This window comes from Osmerus eperlanus, chromosome 11 (assembly GCF_963692335.1).
Source record: "Osmerus eperlanus chromosome 11, fOsmEpe2.1, whole genome shotgun sequence".
NCBI classification, from domain to species: domain Eukaryota; kingdom Metazoa; phylum Chordata; class Actinopteri; order Osmeriformes; family Osmeridae; genus Osmerus; species Osmerus eperlanus.
The window spans coordinates 11,830,682-11,852,540 of NC_085028.1; the positions used below are offsets into that span (position 1 = coordinate 11,830,682).

Below are 21,859 nucleotides of genomic sequence, written 5' to 3' on the forward strand. Positions count from 1 at the left end.
CAAATAACGCCTTCAAGTTTTTCAAGGACAACCCGATTATATGATTGTCATAATCGGTCTAGGGAAGAGGCTTTGTTTCTTAAGAATACTTTGTTCCACATCATCATGGACCTACACTTAATGTGATGGAGCTTAAGTAGAACTCTTTGTGGATCCACAGTAATTAACTTACAGATATGAATAATAGTATGGCAAAGAAGCAATGACGTAAACTTGGAAAGTATAGACACACATTAGTCATTTCCAAAACCTTCCATCCAACATAATTGTGGTTGAACGTAAACATTGTCAAAAAAACAAATTAACATCAACTGTATGGTTTGCTATATTTCTTTGGCAACTACCCATTAGGAAAAAAAGAAAAAAAGAAATGAAATTGATCAAGCAAAGTTTGTGTAGAGCAAATATTCTCTAGAGTCTAGAGCCCTTTTCTTTTCATACTGTTTAATAGTGAGGTCAACATTCATTGTTTGTAATCCAAAATAATCTTATCAGAGCCCAAATAAGTGATGACTGCCAATTCATTTACTGTCAATATAAGGATAGTACATGCCAATATTATTCTGATTGCATGATTAGCAACAGAAAATAAATTATATCACACACTCAATCACACATACAGTATGTAAGTTCTTGAAAGATACAAGAACAAAACAAAATAAATCATTACATATAAAAGTGCAACAATCAATGAAAGGTCACGACCACTGAGGAAAACATAAATAAAATGGAATGGAGAAATCTTGAGAGACACAATGGTGCATACTGCCCACGGTCGGACACTCGGCAAAAAAAACATACTAAAGGAAGAGGAATCAATCAAGACAGGGCGGATCACAGGGCACATTTTAGGGAGGAAGGGCAGAGCTACACGTGGGGTAGTGGAGTGAGATGGCGGTGGTTTGAACTCTAACAACACAAGACGAGGGGTCCTACAGACAGCCTCTGTGGAGCATGCAGTGCACTATACACATGGTTTCAGATCCACACACTACTGATACTTTCATTGTGGCAGGGGATTCTCACTCTGTAATGAATCTAACAGGACAAAGGGAAGCAAGGTGGGATGGTGTGCACCCTTTCAGCATAGCTTAGATTTTTGAAAGCATTGTGGCACTATCATGAGGCCTGAGATCTTTCAGGACGTCACACAGACTGCTCCTTGGGGAATGTAAAGGTGGGGCGAGGAGAGTGAGGTGGGACGTTGGTGTACATTGGGTCATTGGATGGATGCTGCTTGTAAGGGTTTTGGGGTAAGAAAGTAACAGGAGGGTAGGCCTGAGCGGCCTGCGACTCTGGACAATGTCCCTCGTTGAAGACGCGATGACAGCTCACATATTCAGCCGGGTTTGATAGTTCTTCGTGGCGCCCCCCACAGTTCTGTAAAGACAGGAACATGAAACAGACAAGGAAATACTTCTGGAAAGTAGGCATTTTCTTATCAAAGAGAGAGCTGGGTTGATCAAAATAAGGGTGTGTGTCGTGTCAGCATTCAACATGATTGGGCACAAAGAACATTAGAAGCATGTTGACAATAAGAACAACTTATTGTAGGTCATCTGACAACATTGACATTTTCTTCTTGGTAAATCATTACTTGTGCTACTGTACTTTGCTTGAATTTTAGGTTGGAATGTGATGAGGGACTCAATTAAGAGAGTTTTTTCTACTATGGCAGTACTGTCTGTGTGTTTTTGTGTTTGTTATCCCACAAGTTTAACTTAAAATGGCAATCAACCTGTACACTAATCATTTTAAGAAATTAAAAACGGATTCACATTAAACTCTATGCAGACATACAAATAAGAATGGATTACAAATTATACATGGAGATGAAAGTGAAAATGAACTTACTCTCCAAGCATCTTTAGATCTAGGATAAGGATGATCCCAATTCTGCAAGTATGTGTAAGGGGCAGCACAATAAAATATATATTCGGAAAAAATGTGAACACACCTAATGCTTACTAATAGCAAGGGTGGAGTCAAAGGGAGGTTTGCAAGTTGACTAGTAAGTGTAAAGGTCTGTTACAAATATGCAAAGCATGGACAATGTGGTGGGCACCATGAACAAGGGATATTAGACAGACAGGCCATTAGGGCTGAGGTCACTTCCTGAAATAAAGTGCTTGTAGAATACATTTCATTGTAACTAATACATTATAAAATGGCTGAAATTTTTTGTCTCAAATCTTAACAAAGATTCAGATTTATGTGTGCTACTCTGCCTATTCTAGCATTAGAGATACTGAATGCATCAAGTTATTCCTTGTTAGCATGCAAGTTTGTGGAGAGTGTCTTAAAACATGAATATTATAAAAAGGCCATAGATGAACAGATACAAAACAGATAAAATGAACACTTAACTTGCAAACCTTAACTTTGTCAGGTGATAAATGTATTAATTTTGTTGTAAGATCTAAGGTGCTTTTGGAGCACGACTGCAAGGAACATAGAATTGAGTGGTCCCTGTTGTTAATGTGTGCAACTAAAATGTTTTGTGAAAAGCGGTGAGGTCCACAACACGTAATGTAGAGTAAGTCTTTCATGAAAAATAAATAAATAAACACAAGTCAGTCTGACCATAACAGAAGCATTGACAAAGCTAATAAATAATTGTCAGCTATATTTAGAGCAGGCCCAAAGAAACAACTCTAGTTGTGAAAATTGTGAAGAAGACTGATTTTTGAAACAACTTTCAGGCTTCATTTATGAGACAGAAAACACAAACAGCTGCTTCTTGAGATAACTGACTTACATTTTAAAAACTATGAATGTAAGAAAACATCCAGAGGACGTTTTTCTACCCTCAGCACCTCTTCCTAGATGAAAACACGAGGCAGTGATATTCAATAGAGAATAAAACTGAAGCCAAATCTAAATGTAAATCCTTTAAAACTACAGTACAGAAAAAGAGTGGAGCCTAGGCATCATTTAAGTTTTTCTTAAAATGCCATCCTTTTAAGTCAAGTATAATCTCTTTGTGGGGAGAATAACGCCTTTCTATACCACTGAGAAAAAGATGTCTGAGAAGTCTAAAGTTAGTGCAAATTGAATTGCAATTGTTCTATCAATCCAGATTGACAGCAATCAAACCTTCCCACAAAATTGACACATTTCCATAAAGTGTGGTGTGTACCATAAGAATGGTTCATTCCTAGATCCATGTTACAAATCTCTGCTCTTCCGATTATATGTTGTAGGTTCAACTTTCTGCTCTTCCGATTATATGTATCGAGTGACATCATTGAACAAGTTTGTGATTTGATATTCAAGAGAATGTGTTGGCTAGTGGTGGAATTAATGTGATAATTAAATGAGCTTTGTGTGTTTTTCTTCAATCATGTGTATTGGGTTTGTAATGCAGCTGGTAACATTCCCAAATCCCCAGTTGTTGTCTGAAAAGGACCAGTTTTGGATTTGGGGCTAGTATTTTGCCTGTTTTACTGTAACAGTGAGTGGCCCTCCTTCCCAAGAAAGTTATTTATCATCATAGATGGGTGAAGAGTTTCTGAGAATTGTAAATTGTTTGTGTTTTTAAGGTACCTTGCGAGCCACAGCCAGCCATGGACAAATCATATAATGTATGGAGTAACCTTTCCAACATGAATGTGTTTTGGACTTGGTTTGATGAAAAAACAATAAAAAAAGGATGTACATGTTTGCCTTATTTTATAACCTTTCTTTTTTTCTGGTTTCATATATACATAAAAAAGCCATTTCAATCATTTTGTGGGTCAGATATCATTCTGGGTTTCTTAAAATAAATGTACGTTGGCGCAAAGAATTACATTTATATTGCTTCACATGCCTTCAAGATCACCATGCAAAAGGCATGCAACGTCTTTTGTCGTCATGCAACAATACCTTCACTTTTATATCTGCTCTCAAATACAAGACCCTGAATGCCACTAAACGTTTATATAGAAGTCTACTGACAGATTCAGACACAAGTCATGCAGAAATTAAAAGGACAGGGAGGATTTGACAACACTCTTGACTCTTAACACTGTTGAATGTGCTAGGTTTGTGCCATAGAATGTAAGTAAACGGTGACATACTGAAATTGTATTGCCATAATCAAAATGTACATGCCTATTTATTTGTTAAAGATTAAGATCAAATGTCCAAATCTCTTATCCACTACCTGTTTATTATTGTAGGAATTCAAAGAGAGGTATATAGTCCTACCAGACATTGCTGATTGCATTTTACATACCACTCCTCTTGGTGAGAATTAATAATCCTGTATTCGCAGCAATCCTGCTCTATGATATGAAAATAACTGCTGTCATCTCCAAGTCAATCTAACATTTTGGAGAAGTGTTATGGACAGTGTGACAGGAGACACAAAATGGCAAGCAAAATGGCGGGGGGGGGGGGTATAGGGAGCCAGGGAGCCAGGGAGTGAGACAGAAGACAGAAAGTGAGCTCAGTGCAGTGTGTAGCAGTGAAGGAGTTATCTACTCTAGATGACGGGAAGGGAGGAGAGTGCATCAGTCTGTGTACCTTTAGGCCAGAGTCTGAGGGAAAAAGGCCTACAATGGCATGCGCTAGTGTGAGCTAGGCTGGATGGTTGCATACTCGACAAGGTCCCCGCCAGTGTGAACAGAGCTTCGTGGGCTGGGAGAGGAGGTCAAAGCTGCAGTATCCAGCTCCGCATACTGGACATCACAGTCCTTGTGGCCAGAGTTCTGGAGACAAGAGAGGCGAGAGGTGTGTGAGGAGTGAGATTGAAGGGGACGATGGAAAGATGGAGAAATATTTATATGGAGAGACATAGTGGGAAGAAGAGTGAGTACTTATATATATAAATATATATATAAAGAGAGAGAGAGAGAGAGAGAGGGGGAGAGAGAGAGAGAGAGAGAGAGAGAGAGAGAGAGAGAGAGAGAGAGAGAGAGAGAGAGAGAGAGAGAGAGAGAGAGAGAGAGAGAGAGAGAGAGAGAGAGAGAGAGTGACTTCAGATGTGTGGATGTACTTTACTTGCAGGTTGCTATTACAATGAGAACAGGCACAAACAGGTATGTGAAAAAAAGGTGAAAAGGTGAAAGGGAAAAGATTCCACAAATAGATAACAGATAAAACATAGTCAGATAAAACGCTGTGAATGCACAAAGAAGACATGACGACATACAGTTTTGGTGGACCATAAGACACAATGAAACTTCATATAAAAACATTACTACACAGTAAAATAACATAGACACACAACTGATGTCTCAGACTGTCAGATACACTTGAACACAGAAAAGGAAAGACACATGTAAACAACCATTCAACTGGGTATAACAAAGACATAGAGCTGAGTGTGATGTTTTGCATTGATGTTACATAAAGATCCCCTTAGATTTCAGTCATCATATATTGACAATCTGAAAGGCTGATAATAACCTCAATCAGTCTCTATAAAATATGTTTACAGTCTGCTCAGCAATGCACACCAACAGACTCAATGACTACAGGTCAAAGGCTGAATATATGCCAAGACAAACATGAAATGAGGACAGTTGGAGATACGACAACCACATATAAATGTAGGGACGTGGACACTGGAGACCATCAACAAGTTCCAATGTATTATCACTGAAGTAAGACTGCTAAATGTTATGTGTGTAACATAAAATCGGATCGGTAACATAAAACAGATAGCAAGGTAATACACTAACATTGTAAGAAACATAACTTTTGATTTCCTTGGTCCATTAATATTTTTTTCTGACAACATCAATCAAGAAATTGAAATTCAAACTGAAAAGTTGACACCTGAAAACGTATCAAAATATTATTGTTTAGTTTATATGACCAAAGAAGTCAAAAATACTTTAGGAATAGTTGTAGGAATCAGAGTACACAATGACACAATGAGATATTCTATATTGTCCCCACAACATGAGAGGCAGTACATTATATTACCGATGAGGTATAGTAAATCCTGAAGATAAAGATTGAATTGGAAAATTCCCAATTGTTTTACTAAATCAGGCATAATTGCCACAAACCGTTATTCATGTGTGCTTGTCATGTAGTACATGTTGTCAGGTAGTGACGTTTACAGAATCACACTTTGCTGTTTTGCCTTGTCTATGTTCAATGCTTTGTGAAAAGCCCAGAGCTTCTTTTACGAATGGCATTTTGTAGTTCTACTGAAAGCAAAGCTATGAGATGATATTGATTGGAGAGGATGGCAATGGCTCTGCTCTGAATCTGTCAGCTTGTCTTTTGTGATGGTCTTAATGAAGGAAAGTAGGGAGAGAGGGAGTTGTTGACAAAGAAAATTTAGGGGAAGGAAAATTCAGGTAAATCTATCCAAGTCCTCTGGAATGGGGATACAATTGAAAAGAATTCAAACCCCTCTGCAGAAAGTGACATTCATTGTTTAAACCTGGTATTTTACCTTCTCTTTATACAGAACGTTCTGTTCTTCTTTGTACTGAATTTTAGTATGACACCAAACACCAAGACAGAGATCTCTGATCTCTCATAACAACAGAGCAATCACCATTACAACTGAGCAGTTGTAGTCCAATTACAGCCACATAACGCCAGAGAACTCGATGATTCCTCAAGAGACAGGGGGCTTGATCCTAGAGAAGCTCACTCATTAGTGTCACTCCTTTAATCAGTCGTCTTGCAAAAGCTACCCAAGCACTTTCTTAGCAAAATCGGTTATATCCTATGTCCTATATTATTGTGAGGTATCCTCCTTTAATGTGAAGTCTTTAGAAGACAAAGCAAGGGTCTAGAAGATTTAAGCAAATAATATTTTATAGTCACACATCAGAACACAGAAATGAAACTTTTCTTTTTTCAGACCTTCATTATCAGCATGGAGAATTGATTATTCATGGAATAGAGTGATAATAATTAGGTTATGCTTGACAGATCAATTAAAAAATATGAGTATTTTGAAGGCCTGGCATGATCAAACCAGTATTTGCTTGATGTTTACATGTGGAATAAATACAAATATATTTGGCACAGTTTGTGAGAAGACTGACTGATGCAATATTATATGTTAAAATATACAGATACAAACACAGATACAACTTAAGGCACATGGCTTCTGGTTTTAGTTCATACATTTGACCTGAGTATGTGGTTAAGCTTTAGGCATGTGTACAAGCCATGAGCGCCAAACACACAAAAAAGAAATGATTTAACGCGACTTAACTTGAAAACTGAACATTACACCCATGACAACACTCTTCCTTCAGTACATAACTGCAGGTAAATCCTTTGCATATAGGGGTAATAGTAAATGTACCTCCACCTTGCAACAAACAAGACATCCAACAGTGTTGATTGCCCAACCTATGGAGCACTATATTCTTCAGCAAATCACATGGTTCGCATCCAATGGTTGGACATCACAATTTGCTATGAAGGAATTTGTTTTGCATTCACAGGAAATGTTTATTATAGGTATTACATGGTCTTGGACCTTGTCCGTAATGCAAAAGGCAATTACAGTAACTTCTGCAAATTCTAGTGCATAACTGTGTGATACTGCTGAGATTCAGAGTTAAAGTTGTGAAACTGAAATACAATTGCTGCCAGTTATAGTTTTTTAACATACTTTGGTTCAACAGTGAGCTTGTTTCTTTGTTGGCTACTGTACAAATGGTAAAAATGTGTTTTCTTTCAAATTTCTGATATCATTTCTAATCACAATGCAACTAAATGAAAGGGAGCAGTGAACCCCAGGAATTCATTTATATTTGTGTATCTTAATCAACTCAAACTATTTTCACTGTGATTATAGTTTGACCAACATGGACAGTTTGGATGAATTCCAGGATGGAATGAACTACTTGCATTTAGAGGCGCCTGGTGCAAAACGAACCAACCATGCTGTCAATCCAAGTTGAGAAACATTTGTCAACACAATGCAGTATTTGTAACAATGTAAGAAACAAACACCTGGAATCAGTTTGTCACTGTGCAAAACCCACAGCCAGCAGAGACATCCATACAGATAAACATGGCAAGCAGTTTCTAGTGAACAATGACACTGGAGACTGATAATATATTACAGTGCAGTGCAGGAGAGCTGTGTAATTACTGCAGGATTACTAACTGATTTGAGGGGAGGGGAGGTGGAGAGAAGAGTGGGTGGTTAGGGGAAGGGTCAGAGTCGGAATTAGCATGCACCCAAATGCACACTCACACTTACATACACGCACACACACACATGCACACGCACACACCCGCACACACACACCCACAAGCAGAGGACAATGGATGGACATAAGAGTTGTGTTAGGAGGTGAACGGTGCTGATGCGAAGGATGAGATGAGAAAACGTCAAACTACTTATGAGATTTGCACACTGTGTGAGGCCTTGGGCACTGCCCGACACGTCAGCGGGGGGACCTCTTAATAAGGAGACGGTAGTGGTCAAGACGTGCTCTGTAATCATCCATGAAATGTGCCATGCAAAGGATCCTCTGCCTCTGCCTGACGGGAAAAGGACTTTGAAAGAATCCATCTTTCTCCTACTGATACACCCACCAATGTACATAGAAGTTCTAATTCCTGTGATCCTCCCTCTCTTTCCATCCATATATGACCTTAGCCAGAGGCACTGCTGTCTAGAGAGGAGCCAGGAGAGAGCGGGGGCAGGGGGCCTTCCAACCTGCCCAAGACAGAGCTACTCACCGGCTTATCAGTGAAGGGGGTGGACTCAGAGGGCGCCATGTCGTAATAAGGAGGCTGAAGAGGAAGCTTCTGCATTTCCTCATCCTTGTCCAGATGAACCACCTACAGGAAACACCAGAGCTCAGGCAGGAAGTGACCATGTAATGAGCTCAATGCGATCCACCACTAATACTCTGAACAGTTATGGGATTAAACCATGTACTAATGGTGTTTCATCCACCTTCCTAACCTCTCGACTAACTTTGTGGTGGGACCAGTATAAATGACACCATCGATGTATCCTTTAGACTAGGGGAGGGTGCAGTCTGTCACAGGAAGTTTATTTTCACATGTTGGATTTAATTGTCAACAAGCAGCAATGTGACACCACACTGTTGTAGATTAGTATTTTTCATTATATTTATTAAGGTGTGATATACTGTACTGTGAATTGGTATAGTGATTTACAAACTTGTTCATACAGCTGTTTGCTCTAGTGGCAAACACAAGCCTTTATGATATTTGTCACACTTGTATATTGACAAGTATATTGTTGGATTCAGTTACTGTTTCTCAATGAAAATAAATTGGCATGTGAAGACTCTAAATAGCTCTAAATAGCTGCTTAGAAGATTAAACAAAAACTAAAATGTTTATTGATTGTAGTGAAAATGAAGTACAAATAAGGAAAAAGTGAACTTATAAAGACAAAAATACAGTGTTTTGTTTTTGATTTTGGAGAAAAAGGAACAAATAAAAACAAACTTTCTTGATATGAGAGACCCTGTAGTCGTTTGCTTAGAGGGGAGTTTAAATGGTTTGATGTGACTGAATTGAAATGTTAAAATGTAGGATAATCCCTTTGAAGAAGCATCCTTTGAATAAATATTTCCAACAATCGTGCCTTCCTATGCAATTTTTTTTAAGTATATCTATTCACAGTAGAGGATTTGAAGTTTACAGGACATATCTTGCGACACAAAACATTTCACTTAAAATTCATCAAATGCATCCTATCATCGGCACTGTTTGTGTTTGGTGTGTACTTATATATGTAAAAGTCCACAATTCAACTTCCTGTTTCAGCTAAAACAAAGTTCCTAGAATGGTATACACATTGATCATTATTGAGCAACACAGCACCATCCATCTCCACAGTGATGAAAAGGCACGTCTAGTTTATACACAGAGCACTGTTAAGAACACATGCATAACGTATGAGAGAGCCATCAGGGTTGGCACAGGGCCGACGGTCATTTTCGCTCAAATGTCATATGTTCAATGACAAGGATTTCATACACTTGTAGCCTTTATACACCCTTCTGTTTAGAATTCAAGGTATTTATAGAGAAGTGATGTGCTGGAACAAAAACGTCAACGAGAAGAACAAGCTGCAAAAAAAAAAGTTGGATGTAAACAAAAGTGGAAAACATAGAGAAACATCCCAGACAGTTTTGTGAAGAGGAGTATACAAGATCCCAGATAGATGCTTCCTGGTTGTCAATAATAAAGGGTCTGATCTCCGCATCACTACGTTCCAATACCAAAGCAGGGTTTGGCTTTGATTTGATCCAAGAGGATTGTGAAGGATTCAGGGCACTTTTTTGGGGTGCTGATGCACCAGACACAGTACTATCACCTGTTTTGTTGTGCGACTCACAGAAAACATGATGATGCAATTAGACAGCTCTCTGTTCTATCAAGATGAACTTTGACTGCATAAATCCAACACCGAGCATTAGATAGAAATACATACATGAACATCATAATACAGTGCTTTGTGGCATACAATATTATACTATGACATTATAGATATATTGCATAGTCTATGTAAAGCAGGAATGAGCTCAAATGATGTCCTCAAATGATGAAATCAGGAGTGGGAGAGATTATGTAGTTTGCTTCTACTGCTATTGCCTTAATGCAAAACTAGCTGTATTTGCAAGATATTTGAGGTGTTTTTCCTCTATGCAACAGTTAAAAAGTTTACACAGAAAGTTGGCAAGCTGTCAAGCTACATGTCAGCCCGGCCAAATCCATGCAGAGAGGTTGAGAGAGAAAGACAGAGGGAATGACCTACCTGGATGTCATCAGATGTTAAATGGCCCTTCATGTCACTGTTCTTCTTTTTGGGTGGGGGAGGGGCCGGCTTGTGGGCTGGCGGGAGGTCGGTCCTGTTAGGAGAGGGAAAGGATAACATGACACTCAGCACAGTAAGGGCTCTCCTCTTTCCATGGCCCTCACCTTCCACAGCACTCTATAATGAGAAGTCCTGCCTGCACTTGCCTTTTTCCACTCTTTCCTTGGATTTTGATAGACATCCTGTTCGTGGCTTTGTTGCAGCTGCAGCCATTTCCCCTGCCCTTTCAATGGCTCTCGCTGGGGAGAGACTGCACTAATGAGAGCGGGCTGTAATTGGACACTGAGTTAAGGAGATGGAGGGGGTGTGGGGGCAGAGAGGGGGCAGTGTAAGTCAAGTCCTCTCGGCGGCTCTGCCTGGTCCAGAGTGCCACGAGGACAAACATGCCGCCCACTGTGCTGCCAGCGTTTGTTTGACATGTCCTCCTGAGCAGTGAGTCAGAGAGCACAGTGGGAGACAGGAAGAAGGCACTCCTTTCCCCCTGTGCCTGGATCTCCAGCACTAACATGCCCCCAGGCTCCCCAGGCTGTCGCCCAACGCAAGGCCCAACACCTGCGGTAGAGCGACGCCCGCCACTCTGGCACTACCTCCCTCTATCTGGTTCACCTGTGCTGATTCTCAATGCATGCCTTTATTAAGACGTTAGCAAACCACTGATATTTATTCATGTTGATTTCTGTAATCAACAAGTGAATTTTCGGGTAAAAGAAATGTCATAAAACCACAAGAGAATGCAACAGAAAGAGAAATAAACAAAACATGAAAGGACAAACTGGGAAAAATAATTGAAAGCTCATCGTTCAAATTGTTTGAAGAGTATCCAAATAATTATTTCAGACAAGAACGCAAAAGGGACGTTGCAATGTAATTGCAACAAAGGAAATTCCCTCCCCTCAAACATGTTAACAGTCAGATGTCATCTGCCACATTCTGACACCACATCATGAGTGATCAAAGATAATGAATCTGAGTAGACACACAGAGCTGTGTACCTCCACACATTATCTCCAGCACCTCCTGCCTCTCAGTTGCACTGGTCCATGTCCTTATTGAATAATATGACCTTTCCACCAGGCCAACCGAGGTTTTGATGTTGGGGGCAATTTGTGCATGAGTGCTCCCCTTAACTCTTTCATTCATGCACATTATTTCCAGTTCATATCACCTGGTCTCCAGACAGGGCTTCTCTGGCTCTTGCCAGAGATTCATGTGTCCCTGTCTTCAGACAGGCAGCACCAGGGGCATAGCATCACAACCACTACAGCACAGCACACTGGCAATAACAAAGACACACACACAAGCTGTTCAATGGGCTCCCATCGGAAGGAAATATCCATTTACTCGGAGGAAGGCTTGATAATGTAATGCTTCAGCACATTTAGCAGCATGCTCACTACGTTATAAAATGTTGGGATTCATTGCCTTGGTGATTGATAGCATTTTGCCTTCACTGGGAACATTTAACAACGTTAAAAGTGAAATAAATAATGATGCTAAGATGATGCCATCTGCTTGTAAATCTAAATTAAGATTCATTGTTCTCAATTTAATGTTGAGATTAGAAATTCTGAAGTATCAGTCATTTTTCATGTTTTTATTGTAACTTATTAAAATATATGAAGGGAAGGTAGGTAGTACAGAGGAAAGGTAATGTCATGTTATGGGGCCCAATAAAAAAAAATCTAACTAAGGTCATTGTCAAATTGTTTTTCACTCATACTTATATCAGTATTTATTTCAAGACCTCTCTGAGCTCGCTGTCCACTTAAGTAATTTCATTGTTCATGCATGTTTGAAACAGACACTGCTAACGTATGATGCACAGAGCAGAGTTGGATATTTGTTGCTTTCCAAAGATAATTCAAAAGTAGCAGCCGTAGTATTACCAGTCCTCACCAATTCTTCCGTGTAATTTTAGCTGTTTGGTTTACTCAGTTCTGCACTCTACGATGAATAAATATAATTTTTTACACAGTGAAAACTGTGAAAAATTCAACTCTTAAGCCTTCAATTATTGTTATTACTCAGGTTCTGGATGTAATAGCTACAGTAGTGTTGTAATCATGCTATGCCTAAGGAGAAACCTTGAGGGAAGGAAATCTGAGAGAGGGAGGCTATCCAACATTTTATACAGACTAAGATACACAGACAAATAGAGATACAGACAGACACAGACAGATATTTCAAAATAGGTGTCTGCTTTGCTCAGTTAACATCATGGAGAGTGCTGTCAGGACCCAGAGAGGCTCCACTTCAGCATATCTCTTCTTAATGGCCTCTATGCTATTTTGATGAAAAGCAACAGCACTGCCCCAAATGAGTCTGTCATCAATTATCATGTTGGATGGTAGGAAGTTTGTATTTTATCAAATAACAGAAAGTGTTCCTTGTGTGAGGGAGGGAACCACAGTGATTGCAATTGGCAGAAACAGCTTCAGCCATATATTACATTATCCTGCTTCAAAGGAACACAACAATGCAAGCCAACTAAATAATACAATATTTTTTCAATTTTCAGTCAAGACTGTTTTACTATTCTATGAAGCTGTGGTGCCACAGGTTCTGATGTGATTTTTATGTATTTCTTCTCATGTGAACTTCATTGAGATTAATGAATTCAATAGATATACAAGATGCAATGGATTGTAGTATTTTCATTTGGTAAATCATTATTTTGATGTATGATCTTGATGGTTGAAAACAATGATCATGGATCACAGGTCTGGACAATGGATTGAAAACAGTCTTTGAGCAATAAATCGATGGTTATCAATGTCAGTAAGGTGTAACACCAACACAACTTGTTGCATGTACCATGTTGAATCAATTCTGTGTCTTCAGCTTAACCAATATCTAGCTAAAGCGGTTTAAATCGCATTTCACAAAACGTAAAAAAAACAAACAGAAAACTAATATAACAGTTCTAAGAATAGTCTCTACTGTACCTGGCTTGTGCCCAATGTTTGTTTAGAGTCTCCTTAATAAGACACACCATTGCTACAACAGGGTTCTCTGCTCCTGCATTACCACAGCAATGTTCTTTCTGCTGTGTGATTGCATGTAAACCAGCTTGTTACATCAGAGCTGGATGTGATGCAGGCAGGGTGTGGGCGTTGGCTTTGTGAAACGTTAATGAAAGCCGACAAGCACCTCAGGCCTGCAGGGAAGATGAAGCACTGGGCAAAGAAGACAGGGCCATGAGTTCCATTCAGGTTGCACCACTTGCTACTTAAACATCCACCTTGAAGACCTTGCTCTTCCTCGGTCTGCTGACTACAAAAGGCTCAGGGCAGCTTAGAGGGGAGATTTAAAGGGGATAGCGAAGAGAAAACATAACTAATCCTTAAACTGAAAAGTGTAATCTGTAAGAGAAGGTTTATATATAAAAATATATAAAAAATAAAGGACTTTTAGGCTGCTTTGACAAAAGGGAACCTATTAGCCCGATATTTGGCTTAAGGAAAGCAGATTTTTGAATGGAAAATATTCAAGTGAAGATGTCTCTTAGTTTGACAAACTTTGAATTGATATTTTTGTCTCCAACCTCTTTTGCATCGGAACGTGGCCATGCTTCCAGCTTCCGTATAAGAGAGCTGGATTGTGGACATCGTCCTCCCAATAGAAAGCAACATGAAGTACTGGAGCTGATCCTTGGTGCTCCCATTGATTTCGGTTGATCACAATCTTATTTAGCAATTTAAATGCTAATGATACTTTTAATTGCATGATGAGATCAATGTAATCTGATGTTGAAGAGCCAATTACCACCATGTCTTGTCTGGGGTTCCAATCTCTTCAAAGGCGAGACCACAATTCCTTTTTTTCCATTCAGTTGTCACAAGTGCCCAATTTATCTGATTCTGACCAAAGAGAATAAAAAAAGAACACTACATGATTGGCTCCTGAAATGTTTATCAATCATATTTCCAGTTTTGTAAAGCAAAGTATGTTGTGTCCAGACATCTTTGAGCAGGTTTGAAGTCCAATGTAGTATACAAAGCATAATATTTAAGATATGTTGTAATAGTGAGACATTTTGATGTTACAGTCGACAATATACTGCACATGACTGTACTATGAGATACTAAGCATTGTATCTACTCATATACAATACTCAAAAACAGAGAACAATTCATATTCACTCTCAATACAACAATAATTATCCATGAGGAGAGGCACAAGATAATAAAGATATAATCCTTAAATTTACGGATAATTAATGTCCAACATCAATAACCATTTATCAGCTTTTATAGGTCTCCAAAGATTGCCTGGGGAGAACAGCCGATGACTGCTCTGTAGATATTCTCTAACGCACACCAATTCCTCTGGTAAACACAGAGGATAGTAGATGCACGTCCAAGCTGGCAATACAAAACTATGTATATATAATTATATTTAAAACTGACTCTCTCAACCCACAATGGATAATGTATATCTTTAATACTTTCATGGGTCCTTTAAATCACAAAGTTGCTGTTGGCAGCAGCAACAAAAATGCATTTTCCACAGTTAAACTGAGTATTCCCTTTTTTCCCTAAAGGTAATTTTCAGAGACAAGTGCCTAATCCCAGGAGAGACAACGAGATACAAATGCACTCCTCAATCAACGTGTCTGTTGTTGACACTGACATCTAACTCACATTTCAAGGCTGTATTACATTCTGCATGTGATTTGTCATATACAGTCAGGGAGTTGACATCAGAATTATTCATACTGACTGTTTTGCAACTCTGTCAATACAGACTGCACTAGTCTTTGGGATGAGTTGGACATTTTGGAAATGATCCATCAAATTGCACCAACAAGCAAAGCGATGGACACATTATACTGAGAACACCAGTTTTGACGATGCACATCTATTCTGATTAGAGGATGACTGCTGTGCCAGTGCAGCCTCCAAAGGGGCAATGATTTATTGGAATTGACCAATTTTGAGTCTCATCATGTGCTGCCGTTTGAGGGCAAACACAGGCGTGACTACGGGAGCATTCAGGCATGCTATCAAATGCCCAGGCATGATTAACAGCTTCTCAACATGCAGAATGAAATAACATGGCTAAATACTCCCTATTAATCTGACATTATACACTCTGATGGAACTTAGATTGTCTTATCACACTTTCTTTTGATTTCACATTGTCTGCATTTACATACAGTTGTTCAACATTTTAAAATGCTATTTGATCACTTCTCCGTAAGAAAACGACTTGTCTGTCTTTATGGCAATCTCTTACATATTGACAGTGATACAAAATCATTACATTGACAACAAGCATAAAACATACTGAGATCACAGATCATTCCATGAAGTATCACCATACCATGCGAATCACAAATATTACAATAATAACAATGGAAAACTCTTTGACATGCTTATTAGACAACAACCATGCAAACAGATAGGAGGAGAGAGGTGATTGGTACAATAGACAGTGGTGGTAGACTGCACTGTTAACGAGGACCAAAAACGGTTCTAATTAGCAATGAAGATTTAATGTTACGATATGTACAATAATCTTTTAAACATACGTTCCGTTCTTAAAATGATTTGGCATTATTTATTTTCCTTTAATTCAGTTTCCTTTTTTTTTCTTATCTCAGAAGATTAGGATGTGTTTTGTTCTACACATTAGGCTTAGCAAAACTGATAAACTGGGTATTTTCCATTTAATCAGACACCATTTTAATGAATTTTGGTTTATCTTGGCACTATTTTCTCAGGGGTTGCTCTCTACTGTGGATTCTTATTATCAATTATATTTCACTGTGTTTCATCATCAAAACGTATTTGAGTAACATCTGGAGCAACACAGACTGAAATAACAATAAAAAATGTTTACACTTATTTCAAGTAAGCATCTTCATGGTAGGCATGATATTATACGTATTGGCTCTGGTTTGGTGCTACAGGATCTGCTCATACTTGTTGATTTTCACAAAGGTGTGCTCAAGTATGTCAGTTGTACACCACCATTACATGCAGGCAGCAAAATGGAGGAACCAGTGGGAGAGCAGGGTTCAGTAGGGGATTGACTAGGGGTAGATGCCTCTACTTTCCTGGTGGGGGATTCTGGCTTCTCGGGAGCCTGTGTCACACAACTATCAGCCACAGCAGCAACAGCAATGCTGAGAGGGGGGGAGTGGGAAACAGAAAGCAGTTACTTTGGCAGCAGACTTAGAAAGAGAGATAGATTGGCAAAGGAGAGAGAAAGAGACAGAAAGCAATAGGATGGGTGAAGCGTGTATTTGCTTCATTTGTCTTAAAAAGCACTCTAGAGAGCTGAAAACAGGTTGGTCTGTTCTTCACCCTATGGGTCTGCTATAGACATACTTATAGCTTAAGGGAAAGTTCTCAAGCCGAACATACTGTTGCACATATTATGTGTATCCAATATCATGTTCTAATACGATCTCCATGAATATCAAATTTATTGTATGGTTCGAGGCCACCTACAATAATAATTCTTAATCAAGTTTATTAGAGATACAAGTACATTCAGGCACCCCCTCCACCAGTCATTCTGGTGATAGTCCCTGTGTGGAGGAGAGCCGACCTCTGTACACAGCAGAATCATTCCCCTGAGTCAACGGTGTAAATTCAGAGAGCAAGGGATTATGGGATTCCTGGCAACCTGACACCACACATAGCCAGGTGTTCTAGACAAAAGCAATTAGTATGATAGTCCTGCCATGTCTCCTGCTTTTTGTTCGAGAAAACATCTCCCAAGACTCTTGCCAGATGGCTGACAGGATATAGACACCATGGGAGAGCTGGAGGAGAGCATGTGAATTCCCTTTCTTTGTTTCGGAACTTTCCTCCTATTGTCATAACTACTGCTTTACACTACTTCTCTCTCTAGTCGGTGTGTGGGCCACAGCAGGTCATCTCTAAATTCTCATGGTTCCAGGAGGCAGTTTGAAATTACCTGGCTAGGGGGTGGCTAGCAAAGCAAGTTAAATACAGGGTATCTCCCCATATCTCTCTTTAATATCTTTCCACTGTCTTAATTAAAAGGAAACCTCCTTCCGAGAATAATTATACAGTACCGTTTGCCATCTGATGAGAAATGTCTCTAAAGGTATGACAAGACGCACTGACTTCCAAACATTAGGCAATGTTTTCAAATCCACGCATATATTCAGAAAAACGATGACAGCTGAAAACATTTACAAGTATTCAACTGCTCATTAATATGAAAAACCTTTATTCAGCACCCCCATACCACAAAGCTACCATAAGTAGCTTTGTGAATCTCTCCTCGTGCTAAAACAGCTCTGAAGGGCCAAGCATTACCCAGAGTGCCCATGGTGTAGGCCATGCAATCAGTCATGATTGAAACACCTGTTTTTCAATGGGAAATGGTCAAATCAAGCTCACATCGCAATCAAGTAACAATTTAATAGATGGCTGTGAGCACTTGTATGTAATCAAGCCAATCTATGAACCAACAAAATGGAGACGATCCCCAGTTTAACAATCGTTTTTTAAAGCATAAAACCCCATTTTCCTCAGCTGACCAATTCTTGTTGACACTGAACCTTATGAACTCCATGACTGACCAAGATTTTCACACTTGAAGTATTGCAGACACAAGCCCCTGGAGATGTGTGTATATACTGTATGTTACAATGTTTGGTCTTTCGGGAGAGTCCTCTCCAGTGTGCTGACAGATTCGTTCTAATCTAACCTCCGTCCCGCCCACTCAAGCTCCTTCAGATGGCCCCTCGTACTCACAGGTCATTATCTGTCTCGGTCCTGGTCTTCTGCTGTCGTCGGTAGACCAAGAAAACTGTAACAGCCACTCCAATGATGAGTCCTGCGGCAACTACACCTCCCAGGATTCCAATGACGCCGCCTGGGGGACCCCGTGCCATAGGCTTCTCTGCAGAGAGAGAGAGAGAGAAAATTAGTTTAGAACATCTGTTCTAAGGAATACTGCACTAAACAGCCCTTTCCAAACACAAAACTAAACAAGGAAAAGAAAGGTAATACAGAACTGTCACCATGATGGAAATGATGTGCTACGCGTAGCACATCAAAACGGAAGCAAACCTAGAACATTATTTGACTGTCATCACATTGTGAGAGACAGTCACAATTGTCAAATTCGCACCTCCCACACACATACAATAAGCATGTATTTCACAGACACACAGGACACACAGGCATTTGTTTTCTTTATTTGGATTTTGCTGGATGAGAGCATTGTCCTTGGCCCCATATGAATGGCACAGTGTTGTGGAGCCTGCTGCAGCTGTTGCAGAGTTCATGATGTCTATTCCATTGGGGGGAAAACAGCACACATTGGCAAGGATTTAAATACTGAACCCAACTGCCCTCTCAATGGCATTGTAAAATGTATGCTTTTTAGGTACTCACCAGTAGGGGGTAATCATGTAAAATGACATGGGACTAAATACCAAGTCCCAGTGACAGCAATTTAAGTCTGTGAGAACATACAATAATACTCACAAAACTAGCATTGCTTTGCTCTAGTCAATGGATTAGGTAAAAACATATCAAATACAAATAAAAGGACAAGGCGGCAACTTTCTTTTCTTTTCAAATCTTCACAAGGCCATATGAACAGCTGAATGACCAATGAGCAGACGGCATCCCTGATATTTTCCACTCAAGATATGGATCATTAGAGTATTTCTCTAACTGCTGAAGAATCCAAGTGTTTGAATCACTAGGTTTGCATCTGAAAAAACTCATTAGGTTTATTGATTCATGTTTATTTATAAGTGGATTCATTGGGATATTGTGATCCGGCAGATCCATTCAAAGTGAACTTTGACTTCCTTTTATAACTATCTGTTCTAAAAGGAACATTTCTCAAAGACTCTGAGAGTTATCTGAAAGAGTGTCAAACATAATCTAGACTAGTGCCAAAAAAGACATTTGAAGCACAAAGAAATGGGTATTTTGGAAAATATGTTTAATGCTTGCTTAAAGTGTACAAATTATACTTATATAGTAAAACTTTATGATCCTTTTAGTGACAATTTAGGGACATTTCTTATCTGATATGATTATAATACAAACCTGAGGAAACAAGAACCAATGACAACAGCTTTATGCTTTAAGTGAACTATTATATTTGATATTCGATTTGATTTCCAAAGTAGCCAGTGTGTTGCCACTTTGACAACTTCATCACACTTAAAAACAGAAAGAAAGAAGAAAAAGACTAACAAAGAGACACCCTAGTGTTGCAATCTGCCACAATAAGAGTGTACCTGTACACCTTAATTATATCTGCCTGTTGCTCTGAAATAACCTGATGCTGTCATTCAGAAAAAAACACACAAATAACGACAACACTCCAATCAAAGACAGTACATGTGATTCTGGCGAGCAGAGAAAGAGAACAGTTCTCACCTTCTCGACAATGAAAAGCCCAGCCTATCTCCAGCCCCAATGATGTCTCCATTATTATCTCCCCATCCCTCCTGCTACTGACAGGACAAGGCCTCTCTCCCGTGGGGCCTTTTCCCGCCAGCCCCTGTCTGCTCCACTGATTCTCTCCCCACAATGATGGATCCACAGAGGACTACTTCACACAAGGCCACACAATAGCAGGCACGTTACACACTTTGTACCCAACGCACATCGCCTCAAAGTAAGTGATTACATGTCACTCCCATCAGATTGCCTCTCACTATGTCGGGACTGCTGTCACTCTAATTCCCTGCTTTGGTAGTTAGAAGTCATGTGATGTCAAATCTACACATCAAAAACAAATAAAAAAGGTTTTGTGAAGTTGGGAAACCTTCTTTCCCTTCTTTCATAGAATACACTTAAAAAAATAAAAAATATAACTCCCGATAGGAAAGGCTTTGAAGAGGAGGAGTAAATCTGATTTCACCGTAGCATGGCAACAGATAGCTGAATGCCCCTGCTGTTGTCTCATTACACTGGACAGGAAGTGCCAGAAGGCCTGATTTCTCATGGCTCTAATACAAGTGCCAGACACAATAGTAGACGGTGTAACACTAATACACACAAGGGCATAATCTGAATGCAATTTCCCCGTTGTGGGACCCCAGGCACTTAACAAAAGAGGATTGGGATTTTCACCTCCAAATACAGAGAGGTGGGATGTGGTCTCAGTTAGACAATCTAAGTCACACAACATCACCGTCGCTATGGTGCCTAGCTGGGTCAAGACATTTAGAGTAGGCTCATATAGTTCAGTTAAGAAAAGCTCAATTCTTAAATCTATCTTATATATATTAAATGTAATATAATATGTCAACTGGATTGGCACTGGTCCATTGCAAAGACGAGTCATTCATTTTATCTCCAAAAATACGTGGTCCTGTTTGTCTTAAAACTGTATGTAAGGTCTACTGTGTTGATTGTGTTGAACTGAGACCATCACATCCAAAAACAAAATAAAAGTGGCTCTTTGCAATAGTTGGAACCTTCTTATTAACAATTTCTCTCAGGAATTGGGGTAAAGAAATCAATACCATGCTCCAAATACATGGCCAAGCTAGACAGCAAAAAATTCAATTAGTTCAAGCACCCAGCTATAACTATGTCTGTCTAGTGCCAGAGGATTCTATTAAATGTTGGATGTGTGATGCTGGTAGTTGCTTAGAATTCCAAAATTCACAATTAAGCCTTCAGAGGTCAAATAATTCTGTTAAGCAACACTATTGTTCAGTCGGTTCTTTCTGTACACAACCTTTCAGAAACACATTCTCAATTTAGAAGGGCTCAGGAAAACACCTGTAAGTGTGCAGGATTTCTAATGTTGTCCATGTGAAGGTGGATTTGATGCTGGAGATAGTACAGAGAGTATTGAAGCCAGCTTCTGTAATCATAGCCGAAAGCTTGAATCGTTCACAACCTCAGTCTGTGAGGTGGCCAGGAGATTGGGGTGTATGTATGCAAGGACTACCGCCAGAGGTCTTAGACTGCTTAATGACATAACCGTAGTGACAAAAAAGCTGCCTGAAACTTTTCATAATTGCCCTACTACAGCACTGGGGGTTGACCAGCTGCCATAGATCACATTTATGTTGTGATAGCGTGCTCTTGAGCCTGTTCAATCACCTCTGTA

General features: G+C 39.5%; 1 protein-coding gene across 4 annotated transcripts in view; it reads right to left on the reverse strand.

Annotated features, from left to right (window-relative positions):
- Positions 1-653: 653 nt before the first annotated feature.
- Positions 654-21,859, reverse strand: part of nectin1b (nectin cell adhesion molecule 1b) — a 99,828-nt gene continuing 78,622 nt past the window's right edge. Inside the window, exons 6-11 of one of the 4 annotated variants that reach the window (XM_062473598.1) lie at positions 18,520-18,667; positions 10,721-10,814; positions 8,662-8,763; positions 4,585-4,694; positions 1,855-1,896; positions 1,203-1,380 (exon numbers count right to left, since the gene is read on the reverse strand). In XM_062473598.1, the coding sequence (XP_062329582.1) occupies positions 1,332-1,380; positions 1,855-1,896; positions 4,585-4,694; positions 8,662-8,763; positions 10,721-10,814; positions 18,520-18,667 (545 nt within the window). In that variant the 3' untranslated portion in view covers positions 1,203-1,331. Of the gene's footprint in view, positions 1,381-1,854; positions 1,897-4,509; positions 4,695-8,661; positions 8,764-10,720; positions 10,815-18,519; positions 18,668-21,859 lie in introns of all 4 variants that reach the window. The other 3 variants (XM_062473600.1, XM_062473601.1, XM_062473597.1) reach the window with 3 other exon arrangements.